This window comes from Tachyglossus aculeatus, chromosome 2 (assembly GCF_015852505.1).
Source record: "Tachyglossus aculeatus isolate mTacAcu1 chromosome 2, mTacAcu1.pri, whole genome shotgun sequence".
Classification (NCBI taxonomy): Eukaryota; Metazoa; Chordata; class Mammalia; order Monotremata; family Tachyglossidae; genus Tachyglossus; species Tachyglossus aculeatus.
This window is the reverse complement of record NC_052067.1, coordinates 8,084,457-8,111,418: the sequence shown is the minus strand read 5'-3', so window position 1 is coordinate 8,111,418 and position 26,962 is coordinate 8,084,457. Positions and strand designations below refer to the sequence as shown.

Here is a 26,962-nt window from a genome sequence, read left to right as displayed (position 1 = left end):
CTGGGGAGGTTACAAGGTGATCAGGTTGTCCCACGGGAGGCTCACAGTCTTAATCCCCATTTTACAGATGAGGTAACTGAGGCCCAGAGAAGTTAAGTGACTTGCCCAAAGTCACACAGCTGACAATTGGCAGAGCCAGGATTTGAACCCCTGACTTCTGACTCCAAAGCCCATGCTCTTTCCACTGAGCCATGCTGCTTCCCTTAGTGAGCACTTAATCAATCAATCAATCAATCAGTCGTATTTACTGAGCGCTTACTATGTGCAGATCACTGTACTAAGCGCTTGGGAAGTACAAATTGGCAACATATAGAGACAGTCCCTACACAACAGTGGGATCACAGCACTTAACAAATACCATAATTGTTATTATCATTATTATTATTAATAATCCAGCTTCTGCCACTTGGCTGTTGTGTGACCTTGGGTAAGTCACAATTTCTCTGTATCTCACTTTCCTCATCTGTAAAATGGGGATCAAATCCTAGTTCTCTTTCCCTTTTAGACGGTGAACCCCGTGAGGTTCAGGGACTTTGATACGATTCTTTTGTTTCTACTTCAGTACTTGACACATAGAAAGTACTTAACAAATGCCAAAATTATTATTATTATGGTTGGGTCATCAGTGGGAAAGAAATAGCCTGGCTTAGTGGAAAAAGCCCGGGCTTGGGAGTCGGGGGTTGTGGGTTCTAATCCTCATCCCATTACTTGGCAGCTATGTGACTTTGGGCAAGTTGGTTAACTTCTCTGTGCCTCATTTACCTTATCTGTAAATGTGGATTAGGACTTTAAGCCCCATGTGGGACAACCTGATTGCATCCTATCTACCCCAGTGATTAGAACAGTGCTTGGCCCATAGTAAACGCTCAACAAATGCCATTGTTATAATTATTAAAATGGAGACATGGCTCTACAAATGGAGCTAGCAATCTCTGCCAGAGTGACTGATACTTGCCCCAGGAAAATATGGGCTTCAAGATCCATTTTCCATTAATAAGAATATCTTCCAAGATCCCCTTGCTTTGTGCAGACATGCATGCTATCTTAGATTATTGCAATAAGGACGAATTTGAATGGGTTGAAAACTGTAAAAAAAGACCTATCTCTATTACCACAAGAATCAAGGAGAAGAGTGGTTTTAGAATGAATATGATCAGGATAATACAAAAGCGTTATGGATATAATGGAATTTATAAAGTGTCTGAGAAAGGACTCCTGTTTCTTTTTCAGTCTCTTTTTCAGGAGCTTTGAGGTGTCCAGTTACATTTATATCTGGGAGAACTTCCGACTCTGTGGTCTTCCGTGGGATTCTCCATGGACATGGTATTTGACTTTCCTGGGCGTTGACTTTGGATACTACTGGTTTCATCGCATGGCTCATGGTAGGCCTTACAAATTCTGATTTGTGTACTGGGTCATTTTGAATCTTGTGAAGGTTGACACTGGTGGATTCCATTAAATTTTCTGAGGAGATGATTTGAAATCTTATTCTTTGACTAATAAATAAATAGTATTGATTGAATGCTTACTATGCGGAGAGCAGAGAAGCAGTGTGGCTTAGTGGAAAGAGCAAGGGCTTAAGAGTCAGAGGTCATGGGTTTGAATCCAGCTCCACCATTTGTCAGCTGTGTGACTTTGGGCAAGTCACTTAACTTCTCTGTGACTCAGTTATGTCACCTGTAAAATGGGGACTTAAGATTGTGAGCCCCATGTGGGACAATCTGATAATCTTTTATGTACCCCAGCATTTAGAACAGTGCTTGGCACATAGTTAACACTTAACAAATGCCATCATAAATCACTGTAGTAAGGGCAGTCCAATATGACAGAGTTGGCAACCACTTTCCCTGAACACAACAAGCTTACAGTCTAGAGGGGGAGACAGACATTAATTTAAATAAGTAATTTATAATATATAATACATAAATCCTGTGGGGTTGAGGGTGGGGAGTGTATAAATTGCCCAAAGGTCACAGATCCAAATGTGTAGATGACACAGAAGGGAGAGGGAACCAGGGAAGAGAGGGATTAATCAGGGAAGGCCTCCTGGAGGAGGTGTGACCTTAAATTAGCTAAAAAATAACACATATAAGGGCAAGACTTTTTTCAGCAGCTTTTTTCTCCACAGAGCCTAAAGGCCTGGAGAACACTGGATACAATATCATCATAACCATAAAGTCCCAGTCCATGATTTATTTCAAGGAATACTCTACCGGCATAAACGTGTTGCAAGAAATATGATATGCCACAATTAAGAGTGAGCAAATGTGAACTCAAAAATGTACCGTAGCAGTCGGGCTCTGTAAGGACGATGGATTAATTCCAGGGATTTGTTCACTTTATTCAGTGTCTGGGCATCATTTTCACATTCCAAATGAAAATGTAATTGGCTCAGTTTGGAGTGTATTGATGCTTATTAGTGTTACCATAGTATTGCAAAAATACTTACCTAAGGCCCAGACCCTGATTCTGACTGAAGCAGGACAAGCCAAAGGACGTGAAGAAGAGTTAAATTACCTCTGCAGATCTAGAGGATCAGGTAAGGGGTGGATGTGGAATGGGGAGTCGTGGGAATGGGGAATATAATCTTGAAGAAGCAGTGAAGAGAAGCGGCATGGCCTAGAGGAAAGAGCGTGGGCCCAGGAGACAGAAGACCTAATCTCAGCTCTTGTTTGGTGCATGACCTCGGACAAGTCACTTTCCTTCTCTGCGCCCCAGTTCCTGCATTTTAAAATAGGGATTCAATACCTCTTCTCCTTCTTATGTAGTCTGCAAACTCCATGTGGGTTGTGTATCTGCCACCAGGCTTAGTCATAATAATGATAATAATGATAACTGCAGTATTTGTTAAGTGCTTAGTATTCGCTAGGCACTGTAATAAGCACTGCGGTAGATACAAGATGATCAGGTTGGACCCCATCCATGTCCCACACAGGGCTCCCAGTCTTAATCCCCATTTTAAAAATGAGGTAACTGAGGCACAGAGAAGGTAAGTGAATTGCCCGAGGTCACAGGGCAAAGAAGTGATAGAGACAGAATTAGAACCCAGGTCCTCTGATTTCCAGGCCCTTGCTCTATCCATTAGGCCATGCTGCTTCTCTGTGCCAAATTTAAATACTGTAAGCTTTTCCTCTATACTGTAAGCTCATTGTGGGCAGGGAATGGGTCTGTTTATGCTTATATTGTAGTTCCCCATGCACTTAGTACAGTGCTCTGAACATGGAAAGTGCTCAATGAATATGACTGAATGAAATACCACACTTTTTTATTATTATTCGAGCCGTATTACAGTAGAATCTGATGGTAGGGATGGCTGCAGAGACTGGAAAGGAGGAAAAGATTCAGTGTTGGAACAATGCCGGGGAGAGGAACTCAGCATTTCAGTGGGTGGCTGAGCTGAGTGGGTGGGGAGGAAGGAAGAGGAAGGGACCTGGAATAATACTAAGAAAAATAGGCGGGGAGAGCCACGGGGGTGGGGGATTGAGGTCAGAATGAATAACTGAGTTCAGCTGTGTGTGTGGGAGGATTTATAACTGAATGGCCTCCAGAAGCGATAGTCCTTATGCTACAAAATGATCAACACTAAAGGCCACCTAATTTTTTTTCAAGTAGGATGCCTTCTTCAGATTTTCATCAACTGGTACTTAGAAACCCCCCACCATCTTCACTGCATTTTCAGTGAATGATCTGTTGAAATAGTTCACTTTTCTCTCACGGCTGCCTCTGTGTAGGAAGACAGTGGGATAGGTCCTGTAGACACTTCTTAGTACACAACTCTTCCCTCACCTCATTCTTCCTAAATGGCAGATTATTCAGAATAAAACATGGCCAATGTTATTATTAATAGTAATAATAATAAAGGTATTTGTTAAATGTTTATTATGTGTCAAGAAGTGTTCTCAGCATTGGGGTGGATACAAGCGAATCAGGTTGGACACAGTCATTCATTCATTCATTCATTCCTTCATTCAATCGTATTTATTGAGCACTTACTGTGTGCAGAGCACTGTACTAAGCGCTTGGGAAATACAAGTTGGCAACATATAGAGATGGTCCCTACCCAACAGGGGGCTCAGAGTCTAGAAGGGGGAGAGTCCCTGTCCCACATGGGGCTCACAGTCTTAATTCCCATATTTTGCAGATGAGGCAACTGAGGCCCAGAGACGTTAAGTGACTTGATTCATTCATTCATTCATCCATTTTATCGTATTTATTGAGCGCTTACTGTGTGCAGAGCACTGTACTAAACGCTTGGGGGAAGTACAAATCAGCAACATATAGAGATGGTCCCTACAACAAAACAGACAACAAAACAAGTAGGCAGATATCAATACCATCAGAATAAATAGAATTATAGCTAGATACACATCATTAATAAAATAAATAGAGTAATAAATATGTACAAATATATGCCAATGCTGTGGTGGGGGGGGGAAGCAGAGGGAGGTAGGCAGGGAGATGGGGAGGGGAGGAGGAGGAGAGGATGGGGGGGCTCAGTCTGGGAGGCCTCCTGGAGGAAGTGTGACTTGCCCTAAGTCACTCAGCAGACAAATTTCTGAAGTTCCAGTGACCCTGGCACCCCCACTTTTGTGATGATGATTTCTCCGGGCTCCATTTGAAAAAAATCAATCCAAATGTTCCATCAGTCTAACCAGAATAATAATAATAATTATGGCAATTGTTAAGCACTTAATAATAATAATTGTGGTATTTGTTAAGCACTTACTATGTGCCAGGCACTGTACTGAGCACTGGGGGGACATAAGCAAATTATTCATTCATTCATTCAGTCCACTATCCACTAGACCAAGTTGCTAGGCCACTGTACTACACCTTTGGGAAATTATAACCAAAGCAGGAGATAAATTATCTGACCATAAGGAGCTTTTTCTACGTCCAGAGAGACAGGCAGAAAAAAGATTTACAAACGAAGTAATCGGATTAAATACACCGTCTGTATAATCAATCGTGATTATATATAAAAGTTCTGAGGATATAAGTATATAAATAGAAAACTGCCAGAGGCTGCTGATAGGTTGAGGTGATTTGGGTTTGGGGAGTTAATTGAGAAAGGCTTGTTGGAGAAGGAGGAGGGAATTTAGGGAGGTGGGAAAAATTGTGGTCTATCCGATTAGCTGGGGAAGCAAGTTCCAAGCTGGTGGAACATTTATAAAAAACAACAACAAAAAAAATCAAAGTAGCCCAAACCTTCTGGACAAAACACTGGCCACCTTAGAGCCCCACAGCCTGATTCTGACTTCAAAGACTCTTTCAGTCATAATGGAAACTATGCAGAAGAGAATAAATCAGCCCTCTGAAAGTATCAGTTTCAAGAATCCATAAAATTATTTGCATTTTAAAATGGAAATGGTAACCATTTAAAACATCAATTCATTCTCTATTTAAATGTACAGATATTTTGAAATGAGCTGACAATTTGACCGCTCCACACTTTTCCTCTCGATTAGTAGGTGAATTTTATTTAAATAAAAAACCACTATTATGCAGTTTTTATTATACTCTGAAATAGGGAAAAATATAAAGAATATACTTTCATTTTAAAATACTATATTTAATTCTAGCATTAATTGGAACAGTGCAGGAGAAACCAGTGAGATTTTGCATTAAAATATCTTATTACATATTTAAGAAAACACCATTAAGAACATTTTCATATACTTTTAGAGACCTTTGGAGACATTTTGTATGCTCTAAAGGTCTCCAGTATCAAATTTACTGTAGACTCTGGTTTCTTTTAAGATTTTCTTTTTTTGCATGCCTGGGACTTTTTCTTAATTTGCCAAATGATTAGCTAGGCATCCTGGAATTAGTAGGTAGGGATGGGAAATAGACCCCAGGGTTCTTTAGAATGAATTTCTCATGGAAAACCCTGCAAGGTACCTGGGATCTATCTCTCTCCCTGTCTCCCCTTCCTTGTGTGAACAAAGTAACATAAGATTCTCCCAGTCCTTTCTGCCTCGCCCTGACTTTCTCTGTTTCGTCTTCCCCCTCCAAGCCTCACAGCACTTATGTGAATATCCGTAATTTATTTATTGATATTACTGTCTGTCTCCCCCTCTAGACTGGAAGATCACTGTGAGCAGGGAATGTGTCTGCTTATTATTGTATTTTACTTTCCCAAGCGCTAGTGTACAATGCTCTGTGCACAGTAAGCCCTCAATAAATATGATTGAATGAATGAATTCCTGGGTCAAATCATTGGCCCATCCAGCCCGGAATTCTGTTTCCAACAGCGGCAACAGGATGCTAGGAGGGATTGTGTGAGGTTACCCTGTTGGGCACTCTGAGATGGCTATTTAGCTCCAGAGTATTTCAACTGTCCCTGTCTCTGAGAAGAAAGATGATGGATATCACACTATTGCTACTGGTTGGTGCAATCATTTTGGGAACCTGACTTGATATTTTGAGGACCTTCAAAGCTTATTAAAATCACATCTCCTCCAAGAAGCCTTCGCCAGCCTTGATCTCCCTTTTCTCCGTTCTGCATTTCCTACACACTTGGATCTTTTTTTTTGATATTTGTTAAGCACTTATTATGTGCCAAGTACTATACTAAGTGCCAGGGTAGATACAGACTAATCAGTTTGCACACAGTCCACGAACCACGTGTGGCTCACAGTCTTCGCCTTTTACAGATGCAGTAATTAAGCCACAGAGAAGTGAAGTGACTTGCCCAAGGTCACACAGCAGACAAGTGGCAGAGCAGAGATTAGAATCTAGGTCCTCCTGACTCAAAGGATGTGCCATATCCTCTAAGCCATGCTGCTTTTCACTCCCTTCTGTATCCTTAAGACTTGATATTCACCTCATCCTCAGGCCTACAGCCCTGATGGACATAGCCACAATTTACTTTAATGTCTGCCTCCCCCTCTAGAATGGAAGTTCCTTATTGGCAGGGAACATGCCTATCAACTCCTGAGTGCTTAGTATAGAGCTCTGTACACAGTAAACTCTCAATAAATGTCACTAAGAACAAAATGACATTCATTCATCCATTCAATTGTATTTATTGAGTGCTTAATGTGTGCAGAGCACTGTATTAAGTGCTTGGAAAGTACAAATCGGCACAGATAGAGACAGTCCCTACCCAACAACGGGCTCACAGTCTAGAAGGGGGAGACAGACAACAAAACAAAACAAGTAGACAGGTGTCAATACCATCAAAATAGATGCTGTGGGGAGGGGAAGAGGATAGGGCAGAGGGAGGGAGGGGGGCGATGGGGAGGGGAGGAGGAGGAGAGGATGGGGGGCTTAGTCTGGGAATTCCTCCTGGAAGAGGTGAACCTCAGTAGGACTTTGAAGGGAGGAAGACAGCTAGCTTGGCAGACGTGTGGAGGGAGGGCATTCCAGGCCAGCAGTAGGACATGGACCATGGTCATCGGCTGGACAGGCAAGAACGAGTTACAGTGAGGAGGTTAGCAGTAGAGGAGCGGATTGTGCAGGCTGGTCTGGAGAAGGGGAGAAAGGAGGTGAGGTAGACAGGGCGAAGTGATGGAGAGCTTTGAAACCATAAGTGAGGAGTTTTTGCTTCATTCGAAGGATGAAAGGCAACCACTGGAGATTTTTGAGGAGGGGAGTGACATGCCCAGACCATTTCTGTAGAAAGGTAATCCAGGCAGCAGACTGAAGTATAGATTGAAGTGGGGAGAGACAGGAGGATGGGAGATCAGAGAGGAGGCTGATGCAGTAATCCGGTCAGGATAGGTTGAGAGATTGAACCAGCAAGGTAGCAGTTTGGATGGAGAGGAAAGGGCGGATTTTGGTGATGTCATGGAGGTGAGACCAGCAGGTTTTGGTTACAGATTGGATGTTTGAGGTGAATGAGAGAGTGGAGTCAAGGATGACACGAAGGTTGTGGGCTTGTGAGACAGGAAGGATGGTAGTGCCATCCACAGGGACAGTAAAGTAAGGGAGAGTTCAGGGTTTGGGAGAGAAGATAGGGAGCTCAGTCTTGGACATGTTGAGCTTTAGGTGGCAGGCAGACATCCAGATGGAGATGTCCTGAAGGCAGGAGGAGATATGAGCCTGGAGGGAGGGACAGAGAACAGGGGAGGAGATGTAAATTTGTGTGTTGTATGCATAGAGATGGTAGTTGAAGCCGTGGGAGCAAATGAGGTTACCAAGGGAGTGAGTGTAGGTGGAGAACAGAAGGGGACCAAGAACTGACCCTTGAGGAACCCCTACAGTAAAGAGCTGGGAAGGGGAGGAGGAGCCTGCGAAGGAGATTGAGAATGAGAGGCCAGAGAGATAAGAGGAGAACCAGGAGAGGACTGAGTCTGTGAAGCCAAGGTTGGATAACACTTGAATAGGTATTCACATTAATTGATCTGCTATGTTTTCCAACTTTAATTTGGTTGCAATCACCACTTTCAGAATATGGGCTCATTGTTCATTCATTCACAGAAGCAGTGTGGCTCAGTGGAAAGAGCTTGGGCTTGAGAGTCAGAGGTCATGGGTTCTAATCCCAGCTCTGCCACTTGTCAGCTGTGTGACTTTGGGCAAGTCACTTCACTTCTCTGTGCCTCAGTTCCCTCATCTGCAAAATGGGGATGAAGACTGTGAGCCCAACGTGGGACAACCTGATCACCTTGTATCTACCCCAGCGCTTAGAACAGTGCTCAGCACATAGTAAGCACTTAACAAATACCAACATTATTATTATTATTCAATTCATTTGCTGAATGCTTACTGTGTGCAGAAGACTGTACTAAATGCTTGGAAAGTACAATTCAGCAACAAATAGAGATAATTCTTGTCCGCTATGGGCTCACAGTCTTGTCGGGCTAGAATCAATAGTAGTATTTACTAAGCATTTTCTCTGGGCAGACCACTGTATGAAGTGTTGGAATTGTATGATAGAATTAGTAGACACTGTCCTCTAGACTGTAAGCTTATTGTGGGCAGGGAATGTGTCTGTTTATTGTTATGTTGTACTCTCCCAAGTGCTTAGTACTGTACTCTGCATACAAGCTCACAATAAATAAATACACTAGAATGACCTAACAATCTAGTTAAACAAACAAGTAAAATAATTACCAAGGAGGGAAAAGTAAAAGAGTTTAATAATATGCACCTAAATGCTTTGAGTGTAAAAATAATAATAATAATACTTACGGTATTTGTTAAGCGATTACGATGTGCCAAGCACTATACTAAGTTTCTGGGGTAGACACAAAGTAATCAGGTTGTCCCACATGGGGCTCACAGTCTTAATCCCCATTTTCACCAATGAAGCAACTGAGGCACAGAGAAGTTAAGTGGCATGACCAAGGTCATACAGTAGACAAATGGCAGAGATTAGAACCCATGGCCTTTGATTGACAAGCCTGCAGTCTTACCCTAGGCTATGCTGCTTCTCTGTACTTTCCCAATGCTCAGTACAGTGCTCAATCAATACAAATGAATGAACGAATGAATGAGGAGGAATGAGGAGTGTATCTAAGTTCTTTTGGGCTGAGGACTCAAGTGCAGAGGTGAAATAAAGATGCAGCATGGCCTAGTGGATAGAGCCCAGGCCTGGGAATCAGAAGGGCATAGGTTCTAATTCCACTCTACCACTTGTCTGCTGTGTGACCTTGCCCAGGTCACTTCACTTCTCTGTGCCTCAGTCACTACATCTGTAAAATCAGAACTAAAACTATAAACCCCATGTGGAACTTAGACTATGTCTAGCCTGATGGGCTTTTATCTACCTCAATGCTTAGTACATTGCCTGGCACATAATAAGCACTTAATGGATGCCATTAAGAAAATAGTAAAGAGCAAACTCTGGTGGGAAAATGAGAGTTTAGCCAGGAAAACCCACCTCATGAAGATGTGATTTTAGAAGGGCTTTGAATAAAGGAATAATTGACATCTCACTGTTTCAACAGAGGAAGCCTCATTAGACCTATCATTTTTTGGAAAACAATGTTTTCCTTATCTCCCCACTGGATTGAAAATCCTTTGTGGGTGGGGAATATCACTGTTCTATCTGGTGAATTTCTCCAAGTGTTTGGCACAAGGTTTTGCATCAACCATCATGCAGACAATCAATTAATGGTATTCATTGAGCACTTCCTATGTGCCGAGCATTGTACTAAGCGCTTGGGAGAGTAAATACAACAGTTGGCAAGCATGTCCCTGCCCACAACAAGATTTCAGTCTTGAGAATCATTATTGCCAAGTCAATCAATATCATTTTAGTGAAAAATCAGTGTAAAGACCTCCAGGTCAGAATAACTCTCTAACCAGTTGCTGTAAGTTAGAAATAGGTTTGGATTGTCCCTGTGGTAGGAAATAGGACCTTGGAGGTGATGATTTCTATGTGGCAATACTTGGGATGATGTTTGTATGTCTAGGCTTTCAAGAGATATAATATGGTCGAGTGAAGGGTTGGTGAATTATAAATGAGCAAGCTGGGTTCTCCCCATTACATAAATCACTTACCTGGTTAAAAATGAAGTTGCTCAGGAGAGGAGCAGTTAGCTCAGTTCTTTCCCTTCCCCAAATGGGTCATTTTGGCATTCGTCAGTTGTATTAATTTAGCACTTTATTGAGTGCTTACTGTGTGCAGAGCACTGTACTAAGCACTTTGCACTGTGAGATTACTTGGGAGAGTGGGTTGTAATCCCATAGAAGTCACCAGTCTGTTGCAGTTTCTGCTCTTTGGCTTTTTACACCCGCATGCCCTTCTAGATTCCATGAACAATCAGTTAATCTGGCACTAATAAAGGGATTTTCCAAATGTGTTCTTTCCTTACCTGCACCACCGTTAATAATGCTGATGGTATTATTTTTAGTGCTTACTAGGTGCCAGTCAATCAATTATTGGTTTCATTGAGGGCTTACTGTGTGCAGAGCACTGCACTAAGAGCCAAGTATAATGCCACAGAGTTGGTAGACTTGATCTCTGCCCACAGAGAGTTTACAGTCTAAAAGGGGAGACAGACATTAATGTTGATTAGCGATAAGGGGAATGATAGAGTATAAGAATATTTAGATAAATGTTTTGGGGTTGGGTTGAGTAACAGAGGGGTAAAGGGGAAGCCAAGCACTGTGATGAGCCCTGAAATAGCTACAAGATAATCAGATCTGTCCCCACATGGGGCTCACAGTCTAAAGCTTTAATTCTCTTCTTTTTGTTCTGACGACTTTGACACCTGTCTATATGTTTTGTTTTGTTGTCTGTCTCCCCCTTCTAGACTGTGAGCCCGTTGTTGAGTAGGGAACGTCTCTGTATGTTGCCAACTTGTACTTCCCAAGTGCTTACTACAGTGCTCTGCACACAGTAAGCGCTCAATAAATACGATTAAATGAATGAATGAATGAATGAATGAATAAAGGGGAGGGAGAACAGGTATTAATCCTAATTTTCAATGACAATAATGATGATGATGATAATGATAATAGTAATATTTGTTAATTGCTGACTGTGCTAAGAAGTGTACTGAGCTTGTTGAAGGTATATGATAATAGGGAAGCAATGTGGTCTGAGCACAGGCCTGGAGTCTGAAGGACATGGGTTCAAATCCCGGCCCCCCCACTTGAAACTGTGTGATCTTGTACAAGTCACTTAACTTCCTTGTGTTACCTCTTCTGTAAAATGGGGATTTAGACTGTGAGCCCCACATGGGACAGGAACTGTGTCCAACCTGATTACTTTGTATCTACCCCAGCACTTTGTGCAGTGCCTGGCATGTAATAAGCTCTAAACAGATACCTCATTAATGATTATCATTATAATCATGTCAGACTTGCCCTTGTCCTCTACGGGAGTCACAAATGAGGAAACTGAGGCACATTAAGAACCTTGCCCACATCTCATACAACAGGCAAGTAGTAGAATCAGGGGTGGAGTCTCAGTCTCCTGATACCCAGACCCAACCCATGCTCTTTCCACTATGACATTCCGCCTCCTATTGAATCCCTTCGACTCTGTACCAATTTGCCATTTTAGTTGATAAATTTGGTTTTCTAAGCAACATAGCTCTGCACATTTGGGCACTCTGTATCCTGGTGGAATGAGACTCCATTACATAATAGCAATAATAATAATATCTAAGTGCTTATTACGTGCAAAGCACTGTTCTAAGTGCTGGGGAGGATACATGGGGATCAGGTTGTCCCACGTGGGGCTCACGGTCTTTTTCGCCATTTTACATATGAGGTAACTGAGGCCCAGAGAAGTGAAGTGACTCACCCAAAGTCACACAGCTGACAGTTGGCAGAGCCGGGATTTGAACCCATGACCTCTGACTCCCAAGCCCAGGCTCTTTCCACTGAGCGACATTGCTTACATGATTACCCGGTTTAAATAGATGTGGAATCACTGGAGGTTTTGAAGAGTGGGGAATGTGGCTACTTGTCTGTCTGCCGACTAAAGCGGAGGGACGGAAGGGAAGCTTTTGCTCCCAAAGCCCTTTCCCACCCCAACTCTGTGAGTGACCCCCAATCTGACCTCAAAAATGTCCCCAACTGAGGTTGTGGTCTGAGTCTACTCATTGGATAAGGGGCCTCCCAGTTATTCCATCTGAAGATGAGTGTGCTGTGCCCACCAGAAATCAATCCATCAATCGTATTTATTGGGCGCTTACTGTGTGCAGAGCACTGTACTAAAGGCTTGAGAGAGTACAATATAATAGAGACAGACATATTCCCTGCCCACAAGAAGCTTACAGTTTTCTTCAAGAAGCTTAGAGAAGCAGCCTGGCCTCGTGGAAAGAGCCCAGGCTGGAGAGTCAGAGGTCAGGAGTTCCAATCGCCGCCCCACCACTTGTCAGCTATGTGACTTTGGTCAAGTCACTTCACTTCTCTGGGCCTCAGTTCCCTCATCTGTAAACTGGGGATGAAGACTGTGAGCCCCACGTGGGACAACCTGATCACGTTGATCACTTAAGTGATTTGATCACTTAACAAATTATTGTTAAGTGCTTACTATGTGCAAAGCATGGTTCTAAGCGCTGGAGTAGATACAAGGTCATGAGGTTGTCCCAAGTGGGGCTCACAGTATTAATCCCTATTTGACAGATGAGGGAACTGAGGCACAGAGAAGTTAAGTGACTTGCCCAAGGTCACACAGCAGATAAGTGGCGGAGCCGGGATTAGAACCCACAAGCCCCCTCCTTCCTCTCCCCCTCCTCCCCCTCCCCATCCCCTGCCTTATCTCCTTCCCCTCCCCACAGCACCTGCATATATGTATATATGTTTGTACATATTTATTACTCTACTTATTTTAATTGTACATATTTATTCTATTTATTTTATTTTGTTAATATGTTTTGTTTTGTTGTCTGTCTCCCCCTTCTAGACCGTGAGCCCACTGTTGGGTAGGGACTGTCTCTATATGTTGCCGACTTGTTCTTCCCAAGCACTTAGTACAGTGCTCTGCACACAGTAAGCGCTCAATAACTACGATTGAATGAATGAATTGAACAAATACCATCAAGATTAGTATTATTACAGTCCAGAGGAGGAGATGATGTATTCTGCGGCTTTTCCATTCCCTCCCATCAGCCTCTTCCGGTGTTGGGAAGGACAAGAGGGGTGATGAAAAAGCTATGCAGTGCTTTTAGGGCCTGCCTATTCTGCCGAGCCACAAAAGCGATAATTTACGCAGGAGCGGCAGTATGTAAGTTCTTATTATCTCATCACTGGGATTTGAATGGTTTTGACAGTAATAGACCATCTCTGTAAAATATTCACTGGAATGGGACTTCTCCCACCCTCTTAGCATTTTACTAAGCCCAGACAGGCCAAAACCCTGCTGGACATAACCTGTTTTATATCTATCTGTTCACTTTAGGCCGATCCACTACCTCTTTGTAGAGAGACACTGGCTGAAAAAGTCCCCATGGGGAGAGAATATCTTACAGGTCTGTGAGATTAGGCCTCCAGCAAGGCCAAAGGACCGGTCAAGGAAGTTCACAAATCCATTTCCAAGAGATTTATGGCCCATTTAATTCCTTCGTAAATTACATCATCAAAGCAGTGTGAGGCGGGGAATGCGGTCAAATAGGAATGTTTTTTCCTGGGACTAAAAGGATTGTTTCTGCCCTGGAAGGTTTTAAAAAGGCAACTTCTTAGTCATTTGTTCCTGACCATCAGATTTATACTCTGTACTTCGTGTTCATGATAGTAATCAGAATATCCAGTGTCTGAGACTTAAAGCAAACCAAGACTGATAGAAGCCTCCAGAAACTCTCAAGGTCCTTGTATTCCTGACTTTTGGAGAGAGGAGAATTTGAATAAATTCAAATTGAACTAGGAGGGATTGGAAAAGATGAATCAAGACAACTCCAGCACCTAAAAGGCACAGAGGGAAATGAAGAAGAATTTATATTAAACTCAATTCACATTCCTGTTTAATAATAATGCTGGTATTTTTTAAGCGCTTACTATGTGCCATGCACTAAATGCAAATCTCTTTCCTTCTGTTGGGAATAGGCTCTATTGATCGGTAACTTATCTTTGTTTTGTGTGGCTGCCTGAGACAAGAGTTATGATGAAACACGTGCACTATTCACATTTAATCATTTCTGTACCACGTTAATGACTGTTTTAAAGCAAAGAAAATTTCATTGACATATCCACCCGTTTCTTATTGTCATATTGTTGTCATTATTCTTCACTTACTAACAGTAGTCCTGTGGTTGGAGTTTATTCTTGAAACAGAGAAGAGGTAGATAAGCTCACTCTCTAAAAGACTCAGAATGTTCAATAAGACACCAGGCAGAAAAACAAAGCAGACATTTAAAGGATTAAATACCTAGTAAATTCAGTTGGAAAATGGAAGTAATAATTCTCACCCTCTCCTACTCTCCCTACAAGCCCCAATTTCATTCCAAATATCTCCTCAATCAATCATATTTATTGAGTGCATACTGTGTGCAGAGCACTGTACTAAGTGCTTAGGGGAGTAAGTACAACAGAGTTGGTAGACATGCTACTTACCCACAACAAACGTACAGTCTAGAAGGAGATTCATACATTAATTCACTCATTCATTCAATCGTATTTATTGAGTGCTTACTGTGTGCAGAGCACTGTACTAAGCGCTTGGGAAGTACAAGTTGGCAACATATAGAGACGGTCCCTACCCAACTACCCAACAGTGATCTCACAGTCTAGAAGGGGGAGACAGAGAACAAAACAAAACATATTAACAAAATAAAATAAATAGAATAAATATGTACAAATAAAATAAATAAATAGAGTAATAAATCCGTACAAACATATATACATCTATACAGGTGCTGTGGGGAGGGGAAGTAGGTAAGGCAGAGGGGGATGGGGAGGGGAGGAGGGGGAGAGGAAGGAGGGGCCTCAGTCTGGGAAGGCCTCCTGGAGGAGGTGAGCTCTCAGTAGGGCCTTGAGCTCTCAGTAGGGCTTTATAATATAATGTAATTATATTTACATCAATATAAATATATAATGATAATAATAGGGATATTGGTATTTATTAAGCACTTACTATGTCCCAATAGATACAAGGTAATCAGGTTGTCCCACATGGGGCTCACAGTCTTAATCCCCATTTTACAGATCAGGCAACTGAGGCACAGAGAAGTGAAGTGGCTTGCCCAAGGTAACGCAATGGACAAGCGGCAGATCCGGGGATTAGAACCCAAGTCTTCCGACTGCCAAGCCCAAGCTCTTTCCAAGTGCCCCAGAGCCATCCACCCACCCATTATCTTCACCGCTTCATACCTCCCCGCTACCACAAGCTATCCTACAAATGTGGGCTCTGTTAGCAATCATGTGTTAGGCTGTCACATGAAAGGAGAATGGATAACAGAAAGATACCCAAGACACTTCTGTGTGGTGAGCAAAACAGAGAAAGCAAAATCAAGGGGAACGGAATACAGGATGCAGTAAAACGAAGCTTCAGACAATGATGCATTGAAACTGGGGGTCAGTTGCCTCGGAAAGACCAGAATGGCATCTTGCAGTTAAGAATGGAACTGCTCTTTCCTGCAGAAACTTTGCAAGGATGGAGAGGGAAGGAGGCAGAAGATAAAACAGTGCCAGCTGATGCAACGTTTTGTATGCACAATATGGACAGTTTCCCCGCATTAGCCTTTTCTTTCACAATCAACTGGGGTTCTCTGGGGAGAAGCAGCATGGGCTAATGATAATGATAATAATAATAATAATTATGTTTGTTAAGCATTTACTATGTGGCAAGCACTGTTCTAAGTGCTGGGATAGATACAGGTTAATCAGCTTGGTCACAGTTCCTGTCCCACGTGGGGCTCACAGTCTAAGCAAGATGGAAAATAGGTACTGAATCCCTACGTTACAAATGTGGAAACTGAGGCACAGAGAAGTAAAGTGGCCTGCCCAAGTTTCCACCGCAGGCAAGTGGCAGAACCCTAGTTCTCTGATTCCAAGATCCAGGTACTTTCCTCTAAGCTATTCTCCTTTAGACTGTAAGCGCCCTGTCAGCAAGGAATATGAATGTATCTGTTCACCCCCCATCTTACCACCTTCCCTTCCCCACAGCACCTGTATATATGTATACATGTTTGTACATATTTATTACTCTATTTATTTATTTATTTTACTTGTACATATCTATTCTATTTATTTTATTTTGTTAGTATGTTTGGTTTTGTTCTCTGTCTCCCCCTTTTAGATTGTGAGCCCACTGCTGGGTAGGGACCGTCTCTATATGTTGCCAACTTGTACTTCCCAAGCGCTTAGTACAGTGCTCTGCACACAGTAAGTGCTCAATAAATACGATTGATGATGATGATGATGATGTTCATTGTACTGTACTCTCCCAAGCACTTAGTACAGTGTTCTGCACACGGTAAGCACTCAATACAAACAACTGAATGAATGAATGCTTCTGGTGGAAAGAGCTCAAGATGGGCAGACAGGAGGAATCAGGTTCTAATTTTAGCTCTGTCACTTTCCTGCTGTTACCTCAGGCAAGTCACTTATCTTCACTGGCCTCAGTCACTTCATCTGTAAAATGGGGATTCAATGCCTCATCGCTCCCCTCCCTCCTTGGACTGTGAGGGACCGATTACCCTCTATTTGGGGATCATGTCTGCCAACTCTATTTCAGTGTCCTTTCCGGTGTTTAGTGCAGTGCTCCGCACACAAGTGCTTAATGAAAAACAATAATAATTGTGACATTTGTTATGTGCTTACCATGTGCCAGGCACTGTACTAAGCACTGGGATGGATACAAGGTAATCGGGCTGGGCACAGTCCCTGTCCCAGGTAGGGTTCACAGTCCCAATCCCCATTGTCCAGATGAGGTAACTGAGGCCCAGAGAAGTGAAGTGACTCACCCAAGTCCACACAGCAGACAAGTGGTGGAGCTGGGATTAGAACCCATGACCTTCTAACTCCCAGGACTGTGCTCTGTCCACCACTCCATGCTGCTTTAAATACCCCTGACTAATTGATTAACCCCAGTGCTTAGCACAATTGCAATTATTAGGCATTACTTCATTGGAAACCAAAGGATCGTCTTCAAATACCTATGGGCATGGAAAAAGCTATGGCTCGGGCATTGTGAATAAGGCCCAGACAGAAGGACAGGAATGTCAGACATGTGAAATGCACACCCTCTATGTTGCTCTCTCACTTTGAGAGCATTGCATAATTTTTTTCCAACCGTCAGTGGTAATTTGAATCACCAAAACAGTAGAAAAGCAACTTAGAAACAGCATAGGGGCCCCAGAGCTGCTTCAAAAATGAGATCTTTTGGAGAATGTCAACTGGCCCAAGAAAAAAGGGTCGGCTGAAAAGCTTGCCTATGCTCTCAACTGAACATTTGTTAGAGGTCTTTTGTCTGCATAAAATTATTCAGGGGACTGAATTTTGGAAGCTAAACACACCTGATTTGTACCTTCATATTGTCTTGCAATTTTGCTCTTTGAATTAATGTTTGTTCTGTTACATACTGAGGCTGTAAACTCCTCAAGGATAATGTAAAGCTGAGGGCGTGTTCTGTATATACTAGGGGATCAATAAGTTCTATTGACTGAATTACTCTATTTATTTTACTTGTGCGTATTTACTATTCTATTTATTTTATTTTGTTAATATATTTTGTTTTGTTGTCTGTCTCCCCCTTCTAGACTGTGAACCCATTGTTGGGTAGGGACCGTCTCTATATGTTGCCAACTTGTACTTCCCAAGTTCTTAGTACAGTGCTCTGCACACAGTAAGCGCTCAATAAATATGATTGATTGAATGAATGAATGAATTTCAAATACAGGGAGTTTGATTACCAAGGGAATGAATTTTGAAGAATATTGTGCTATGGGAAAATCATATTTTCTCAACCATTGATTTCGACCCGTTGTGTTGAGGTAGCTGATTTGATGCTATCCATATGACTGCAGTTTTTCAATGTAGATTCTATAATATTAATAATAATGATAATAATAACAGAATTTGTATTTGTTAAGTGCTTATTGGCTCAGTGGCAAGAGCCCGGGCTTGGGAGTTAGAGGTCGTGGGTTCTAATTCTGACTCGGCAACATGTCTGCTGTGTGACCTTGGACAAGTCACTTCACTTCTCTGGCCCTCAGTTCCCTCATCTGTAAAATGGGGATGAAGACTGTGAACCCCCCATGGGACAACCTGATCATCTTGGATTCCACCCCCCCCCCCCAGTGCTTAGAACAGTGCTTCGCACATAGTAAGCGCTTACTAGCACTTACTATACTAGTCACATCCTCATTCTTTGTGATTTCTCCTATCTATAATTTATTTTAATGTCTGTCTTCCTCTCTAGAATGAAGGTCCCTGAGGACAGGGACCATGTCTACCAGCTGCTTTGTATCTCTAAAGTGTTTAGTACAGTGATCTCAACAAAGTAAGCATTCAATAAATACCACTGATTGATAATAATGATAGTATTTAAGTGCTTACCATGTACCAAGCACCATACTAAGCACTGGGGTATCATCATCATCATCAATCGTATTTATTGAGTGCTTACTATGTGCAGAGCACTGTACTAAGCGCTTGGGAAGTACAAATTGGCAACATATAGAGACAGTCCCCACCCAACAGTGGGCTCACAATCTAAAAGGGGGAGACAGAGAACAGCGTGGCTCAGTGGAAAGAGCCCGGGCTTTGGAGTCATAGGTCATGGGTTCAAATCCCGGCTCCGCCAATTGTCAGCTGTGTGACTTTGGGCAAGTCACTTAACTTCTCTGTGCCTCAGTTACCTCATCTGTAAAATGGGGATTAAGACTGTGAGCCCTCCGTGGGACAACCTGATCACCTTGTAACCTTCCCAGCGCTTAGAACAGTGCTTTGCACATAGTAAGCACCTAATAAATGCCATTAAAAAAAAAAACCAAACATACACAGTCCATCCCACATTGAGCTCACAGTCTAATTAGCAGGGAGAACTGGTGTTGGATCCCCATTTTTCAGAAGAGGGAACTGTGGCATGCGGAAGTTAAGTGATTTGCCCAAGGTCACACATCAGACAAGTGGAGGAGCCTGGATTAGAATCCAGGTCCTCTGATTTCCATGCCCATTTTCTATCCACTAGGCTTTGTGGTGTGCCTGGTGTAAAATGCCTGATGTCATACATGTTTTTGCATCCACAAGGGCCATCACTGGTCATCCTGGTGATGGGGCTCATGTCGGGACGATGACACCTGGCTCCATGCCTGCCCTCTGCCCTGAAGGACGAGGAAGTTCAGTAGCATACTTTGGCTTCCGTGGGCTCAGAGGGGTTGGCGGGGTAAGTGAATTTAACCTCACAGAGCCTTTCTCTGACCCTAATCAGCATCTTCCAGCTGCAAGAAATGCTATTTATTTACTCAGCACCTTAGTCCAGTTTGATGACCTACTTTTTGAAACAACTATAAATGTTGCCTTAACCCTGTTCTCTAGTTTAGAAAAGAAAACCTGAATGGCTCAGTACTCTATTCCCACTCACAAGCAAATAATAATAATAATGGTATCCAAGTGCTTACTATGTGCAAAGCACTGTTCTAAGTGCTGGGGAGGTTACCAGGTGATCAGGTTGTCTCACAGGGGGCTCACAGTCTTAATCCCCATTTTACAGATGAGGGAACTGAGGCCCAGAGAAGTGAAGTGACTTGCCCAAAGTCACACAGCTGACAATTGGTAGATTTGAACCCATGACCTCTGACTCCAAAGACCATGGTACATGTCATCCCTGCACCCACCAAAAAGCAAGAGCAAGTTAAAACCCCTGAATATCTAGTCCAGTTTGAGCTTCGGGGCTTGTATACATACACACGGCCTGTTTTCCTGAATTCACCTCACAGAACTCAGCATCAGGGTCTCACTAATTGAAAGAGACCTTCCCATGCTAATTGGTTGGCACTGCAGTCAGCGGTATTTATTGATTCCTTACTGCATGCTGTACTAAGCACTCAGGTGTAATAATAATAATAACAATGTTGGTATTGGTTAAGTGCTTAGAGTAGTGCTTGACACATAGCAATGTTCTAATACAAATGTTGGTATTTGTTAAGTCCTTACTATGTGCCAAGCACCGTTATAAGTGCTGGGGGAGATACAAGGTCATCAGGTTGTCCCATGTGGGGCTCACAGTTTTCATCCCCATTTTACAGATGAGGTAACTGAGGCCCAGAGAAGTTAAGTTAGAGAAGCAGCGTGGCTCAGTGGAAAGAGCACGGGCTTTGGAGCCAGAGGTCATGGGTTCAAATTCCGGCTCCGCCAATTGTCAGCTGTGTGACTTTGGGCAAGTCACTTAACTTCCCTGTGCCTCAGTTACCTCATCTGTAAAATGGGGATTAAGACTGTGAGCCCCTCGTGGGACAACCTGATCACCTTGTAACCTCCTCAGCACTTAGAACAGTGCTTTGCACATAGTAAGCACTTAATAAATGCCATTATTATTCTAATTAGGTGACTTGCCCAAAGTCACACAGCTGACAAGTGGCAGGGCCAGGATTAGAACCCACAACCTCTGACACCCAAGCCCGGGCTCTTTCCATTGAGCCATGCTGCTTCTCAAGAGATGGTAATAAGTAGCAGGCGGCTTTGCTAGCCTCAGTAGGTCCACAGGTAACGGTTAGTTTCAAGCAGAGAGCCAGGGATCTTGCAGCCTGACTTCTAATTGCTTCACAACTGGGAATTTTGGAATAGCCATTTCATTTTTAGATAAATAGTGGATGGAATCTCTTTATTTTCAGCTACAGGGATTTAAGCTGTATGAAGGATCAAGGAAATCCCATCACTTGGCATGCCCTCCAGTCTTAGATTCCACACATCTGTCTTTTCTCCCCCATCCCTTGGGGGAACAAGAAAAATACCCACAGAAAAGCAGGGGAAGAGCCAGAGGAGAAAGACAGACAACGTTTATATAAAGCACAAAGATGAAAAAGATCTGAGAGATGTGGGGTTGCTCTCTTTTGCTGTTCAACTACGTGATAAGTTTCTCTTTCCTTCTTCTATTCACCGAGAGAAGACAGTTGAGTATATTTTTAAACAAGAATCTTATTAGCTCATCAAAATTTCTCCAAGTTAATGAACTATGGTGACTGGCTGCAGTATGAGAGCAAAATATGTTAGAGCTGGGTGAACTCCAAAGACTTTGGGAATTGTATGAGTGCTTACCATTTTTGTCAATGATACGTGCTTATAATTCTGAATCATTCTATCCAGGTACTTTTTTTTTTTTTTGCCTTGGTCAGGGAATTTCGATACTATAAATCCAAGTCATTTATCTTTTTAAGTAAATGGATGACTTCATTTAAGTAAACAAATGGCTTCACTTGAAGTTTTTCTCTGTTTTTAAAAACCTGCCAAAACAGATAATGCTTTTCTTAAAGTACCAGAAAGCCTTTATAAGAGCATGTTGAAGAAGACCCTCTGCATTAAAATGATGAATATCCAAACCCCAGAAATGTGGAGGGAATTTTATCCAAATACCTTTGCTCTTCCCAATGATAAACAGTGATTTCCATAGGTGGGGTAGTACAGTTATTTTTACAAGTACTATAATAACTCCATTCATGGAAACATCATGCACCGTTCACTCAGGTTTTCAACAGAATGCCTGCTACAAGTACAGGATTAACTGTTCCCACATAGAGGAAGTTAGCAGCTTTAAGTCTTTGTCTCTTGAATAAACAAATTACAGTTTTTTGGGTTTCTGAAGTCAGGAGATCACCGATCAAATTGAGGACCAGCAATCATTCAGCACACTATCTGCAAATGTCCATTTCCCAAGACGATCTTAGATCCGTGAAGCATTCGTGGATTTTTCTTTACATTTACAAGCCTCCTGGACCCAAGCTTTTTTTTCCTGACCCTTCTTGATCACTTTCTCTTCATAGGCATTCACCTGCCTCCAATCTTTCTTCGTGATTTGCCCAGATTCTTATCAACTCTTATCAATCAATCATTCATGAACATCTACTAGGTAGAGAAGCAGTGGGGGATAGTGGAAAGAACAAGGGCTTGGGAATCAGAGGTCATGGGTCCTAATCCTGGCTCTGCCACTAATCAGCTGTGTGACATTGGGTAAGTCACTTGACTGGTTTGTGCCTCAGTTACCTCATCTGTAAAATGGGGATGAAGACTGTGAACCCCACGTGGGGCAATCTGATTGTCTTATATCTACCCCGGAGATTTAAACAGTGCTTGGGACATAGTAAGTGCTTAACAAATGCTATTATTATTATTGTTACTATTATTGCTACTAGGTGCTTGGAAGAGAACAATAGAATTAATGGACAGGATCCCTGCCTTCAAGAAGTTTACAGTCTAGCAGGGGAGTGACATACTAGCAGTTGCAGTTACCTCTTACTCTTTTTTTCCCCGATTGCATTCGTTAAACAGTCATATTTATTGAGTACTTATTGTGCAGAGCACTACACTAATTGCTTGGGAGAGTACAATATGACAGTTGATAGACACATTCCTTGTCCTCAACGAACTATATGCTGAGCACTGTACTAAGCGCTGGGGTAGATGCAAGCAAATCAGATTGAACACTGTCCATGCCCCCCATAAGGCTCACAACCTAAGTAGCAGGGAGAACAGGTATTTAATTCCCATTTTAGAATTGAAGAAACTGAGGCACAAAGATAATAATCATAATAATTATGGTACTTGTTAAGCACTTGTTATGTGCCAAGCACTGTCCTAAGTGCTGGGGTAGATACAGGGTAATCAGGTTGTCCCACGTGGGGCTTACACTTTTAATCCCAATTTTACAGATGAGGTAACTGAGGCCCAGATAAGTTAAGTGACTTGCCCAGCGTCACATAATAATAATAATAATGGCATTTATTAAGCACTTACTATTTGCAGAGCACTGTTCTAAGCGCTGGGGAGGTTACAGGGTGATCAGGTTGTTCCACAGGGGGCTCACAGTCTTCATCCCCATTTTACAGATGAGGGAACTGAGGCACAGAGAAGTGAAGTGACTTGCCCAACGTCACACAGCTGACAATTGGCAGAGCCGGGATTTGAACCCATGATCTCTGACTCCAAAGCCCAGGCTCTTTCCACTGAGCCACGCTGCTTCTCAATGACCTGCCCAAGGTCACACAGTAAGCAATTGGCAGAGACAGATTTGGAACAAGATCCACGGCTTCCAGGCCCAGGCTCTTTTCAATAGACTCGACTGCTTCTCTGTATACACACACACACACACACACACACACACACACACACATATACATATTTGATATTTCTATATTATTTGTCTTCCCATTAATTGCAAGTGGCTCCTGGGGAGAGGCTGTGTCTTGTCTGTTTTTGGACTCTCCATGCCCTCAGTTCAATGCATTGAAATCAAAGGTGCTCAGTAAATTCAATACTTAGTATGTGTGGAGTGCTTACTATGTGCCAAGTGCTGGGGTGAAAAGAAAATAATAAGGTCAGGCATGTTTCCTATTCTATTTATTTTATTTTGTTAGTATGTTTGGTTTCTCCCCCTTTTAGACTGTGAGCCCACTGTTGGGTAGGGACTGTCTCTATATGTTGCCAACTTGTACTTCCCAAGCACTTAGTACAGTGCTCTGCACACAGTAAGCGCTCAATAAATATGATTGCTGATGATGATGATGATGATCTCCCAAAGGGTTCACTATCTAAAATGGAGAGAGGGCATGTAACTTTTCTCTGTGCCTCAGTTACCTTATCCCTAAAACAGAGGTGTTAAGTGATTTGCCCAAGGCTACACAGTAGGCAAGTGGCAGTCATTCATTCATTCATTCAATAGTATTTATTCATTCATTCATTCATTCAATCGTATTTATTGAGGGCTTACTGTGTGCAGAGCACTGTACTAAGCGCTTGGGAAGTACAAGTTGGCAACATATAGAGACGGTCCCTACCCAACATCAGGCTCACGGTCTAGAAGGGGAAGACAGACAACAAAACAAAACATATTAACAAAATAAAATAAATAGAATAAATATGTACAAGTAAAACAGAGTAATAAATACTTACAAACATATATACATCTATACAGGTGCTGTGTGGAGGGGAAGGAGATAAGGCGGGGGGATGGGGAGGGGGAGGAAGGGGAGAGGAAGGAGGGGGCTCAGTCTGGGTCCTGAGATTAGAACCCATGTCTTCTCACTTCCAGTTCTGGGAACTTTCCACCTGGATAAATTGTTTTTCTGGAGCCAGACTTTTTGGGATGCCTGAGCTAAACCATCTCCTGTTAGTACCCTTTGCTTTGATTGGTGGTGGTTGCTTTTTCATCAGCATACAATGTTTTGTTGTACCACTTAAGGTTCTGGCCCAATTTTTTAACATTTGTTTGTGCCTTGTTTGCAGTCGTCCTTTTGAAGTTTCCTAATAATGGCTGCTTGGATTCTCTCTGGCAAACCTCTTCCACATATGCTTCGTCTAGTGGACCTCAATTTATAGGCCAAGACGTGCATGATGCATTTTTTATTTGCTTCATCTCCCCACCTCACACCATTTAGTCTTTCTAATACTTAGTTCAATTTAGGAGAAAGTTCCCCCATTAGACTGCAAGCTCCTTGAGCATGGGCACCATATCTTCTATTTCTAACAACCTCTCCAAGTGCATAGTACAGTGTTGCACATAGTTGGTGCTGAATTCATCAAGGATTAATTGATTCCACGGGTCATGTCAAATTTCTGCCACGTACAACAGAAAATTAATTATTTGTAATAGATATTCTTAGAGGGGTTTGTTGAATGTCGCAAAGTATTTTCCCAATGTTTTATTCCCTGCATATTGCCTGTTAATTTTAAAATAGGATTGTAGTCCCAATATGTCTGATAAAGCTTTTGGAAAATTCAAATCAAATTATAAGCCTCAAGTTGTAAGAAACCCTAGAATGTAACCACAAAACAGTAGAATTTGGTTCTGCATTTAGAACTGATTTCAACCCAACTCCTCTATTGTGAATTGTTGTCACCTATCTGCAATGAATGCCGGGTGGAAAAGCACCTGATTTTCCCAAAGCTCTGAATTTACCACAAGGGAGTAACTTTAAATATTGATTCTATTGAGGTCAATACATCCACTCATTGCCTTTTAGATTTTTTACGTAGGTTGAATTCTAAGTACTTAAATGTTCAGAATATGAGTCATCTGAGTGTTTTGGTTTCTGACTGCACCGTCATTTCAGATGTTACTATATCACCGTAATTAAATGCACTTAAGACTGTCAAAAATGCTTTCTGAGTGTGGAAAGGGCAATTTCTCTCACAGAAACTGGAAGATGTGTTTTGACAAAGTATTACTAAACCAGATTTTTCCATTCTTCTCCGAGTTTGATAGTAAGAATACCATTTTATCTATTCTGTGGCCATTTGAAGGACTATTATTTTTAGACATTTCTTCTAAAAAAAAATCAGTTCATGTCCCAGAAAAGTCAAAACAATGCCTATTGATTTTCTACATTTATTCAATCGCATTTATTGAGCATTCACAGTCTAGAAACGGGCTCAGTCTAGAAAGAGAGAAGTGACTTGGATTCTATTATTTACTGCTTGTCAAGGCCAATGGTATTGGGGAGTTAACTAAAATCTGGTAGAAGATAAGCTCACAGGCTTATGATCTGTGTTCAACAATATCAGCCAGTAAAAAATAGTGATAATAAAAAAATCCCAGATGTACAGGTGGTAGTTAAATCCAGGAAGTATCTGATTTTCATACATATCACATTTCATCACTGATGGGAGATTTTCTTTGAGGAGCTTTGCAAAAAAAAAAGTGTATCTGCAAGAGGAATTAGAGCAAATCAAGGATGGTGGTGAGATCTGAGACAAAAATACTAACTGGAACATCGCAGAAAGGTAAATGTTGTCATTAAATATCACAGCCAGGGTTGGCTCTTCTGGATAGGAAAAATAACAAGTCAATAGGGTGAACTAAGAGAATATTGTTCTTACTATTGGATTTCTTAGGCATTTACTAGGGGTCAAGCACTGTTCTAAGCATTGGACAATGAAACAAAAGCAGTGAACTTCAGGGAAGAGACACTTGAATGAATGATCCGATAGCTTGAAGCTAATAAAAAAGCAAAAAGGCAGAGGAAAGATGGAAGGAATGCAAGATGGCAAGAGAGATCGCAGACGTATGGGGAGATCATTTTCTTTGGCTGGACTTTGTAACACCAACTGGAGGAGGGCAGTTAAGACTCCAGTTGATCTATACCTTTAAACACTTCATTTTCATCCCAATGGGGGGGAAACAGACACTAAAATAATTACAGATAGGAGGAACCAATAAGGTCTAAACTATATGGGAGAGAAAATCTGACTCATCTGATGGGAATCAGAGAAGTGTTGCCTAATGGATAGAACACGGGCCCTGGAGTCGGAACCTGGGTTCTGATCCCAGCTCTTCCACTTGTCCGCTGTGTCACCTTGAACTAGTCACTTCACTTCTCCATGCCTCAGTTGCCTCATTTATAAAATGGGGATTAAGACTGTGAGCCCCATGGGGGACAGAGACTGTGTCCAACCCGATTAGCTTGTATCT

General features: G+C 42.2%; 1 protein-coding gene across 1 annotated transcript in view; it reads left to right on the top strand.

The window, feature by feature from the left end:
* Positions 1-26,962, top strand: part of AGMO (alkylglycerol monooxygenase) — a 357,460-nt gene that overhangs the window by 23,096 nt on the left and 307,402 nt on the right. Inside the window, exon 3 of the mRNA XM_038772004.1 lies at positions 1,231-1,382. Within this exon, the coding sequence (XP_038627932.1) occupies positions 1,231-1,382 (152 nt within the window). The remainder of the gene's footprint in view (positions 1-1,230; positions 1,383-26,962) is intronic.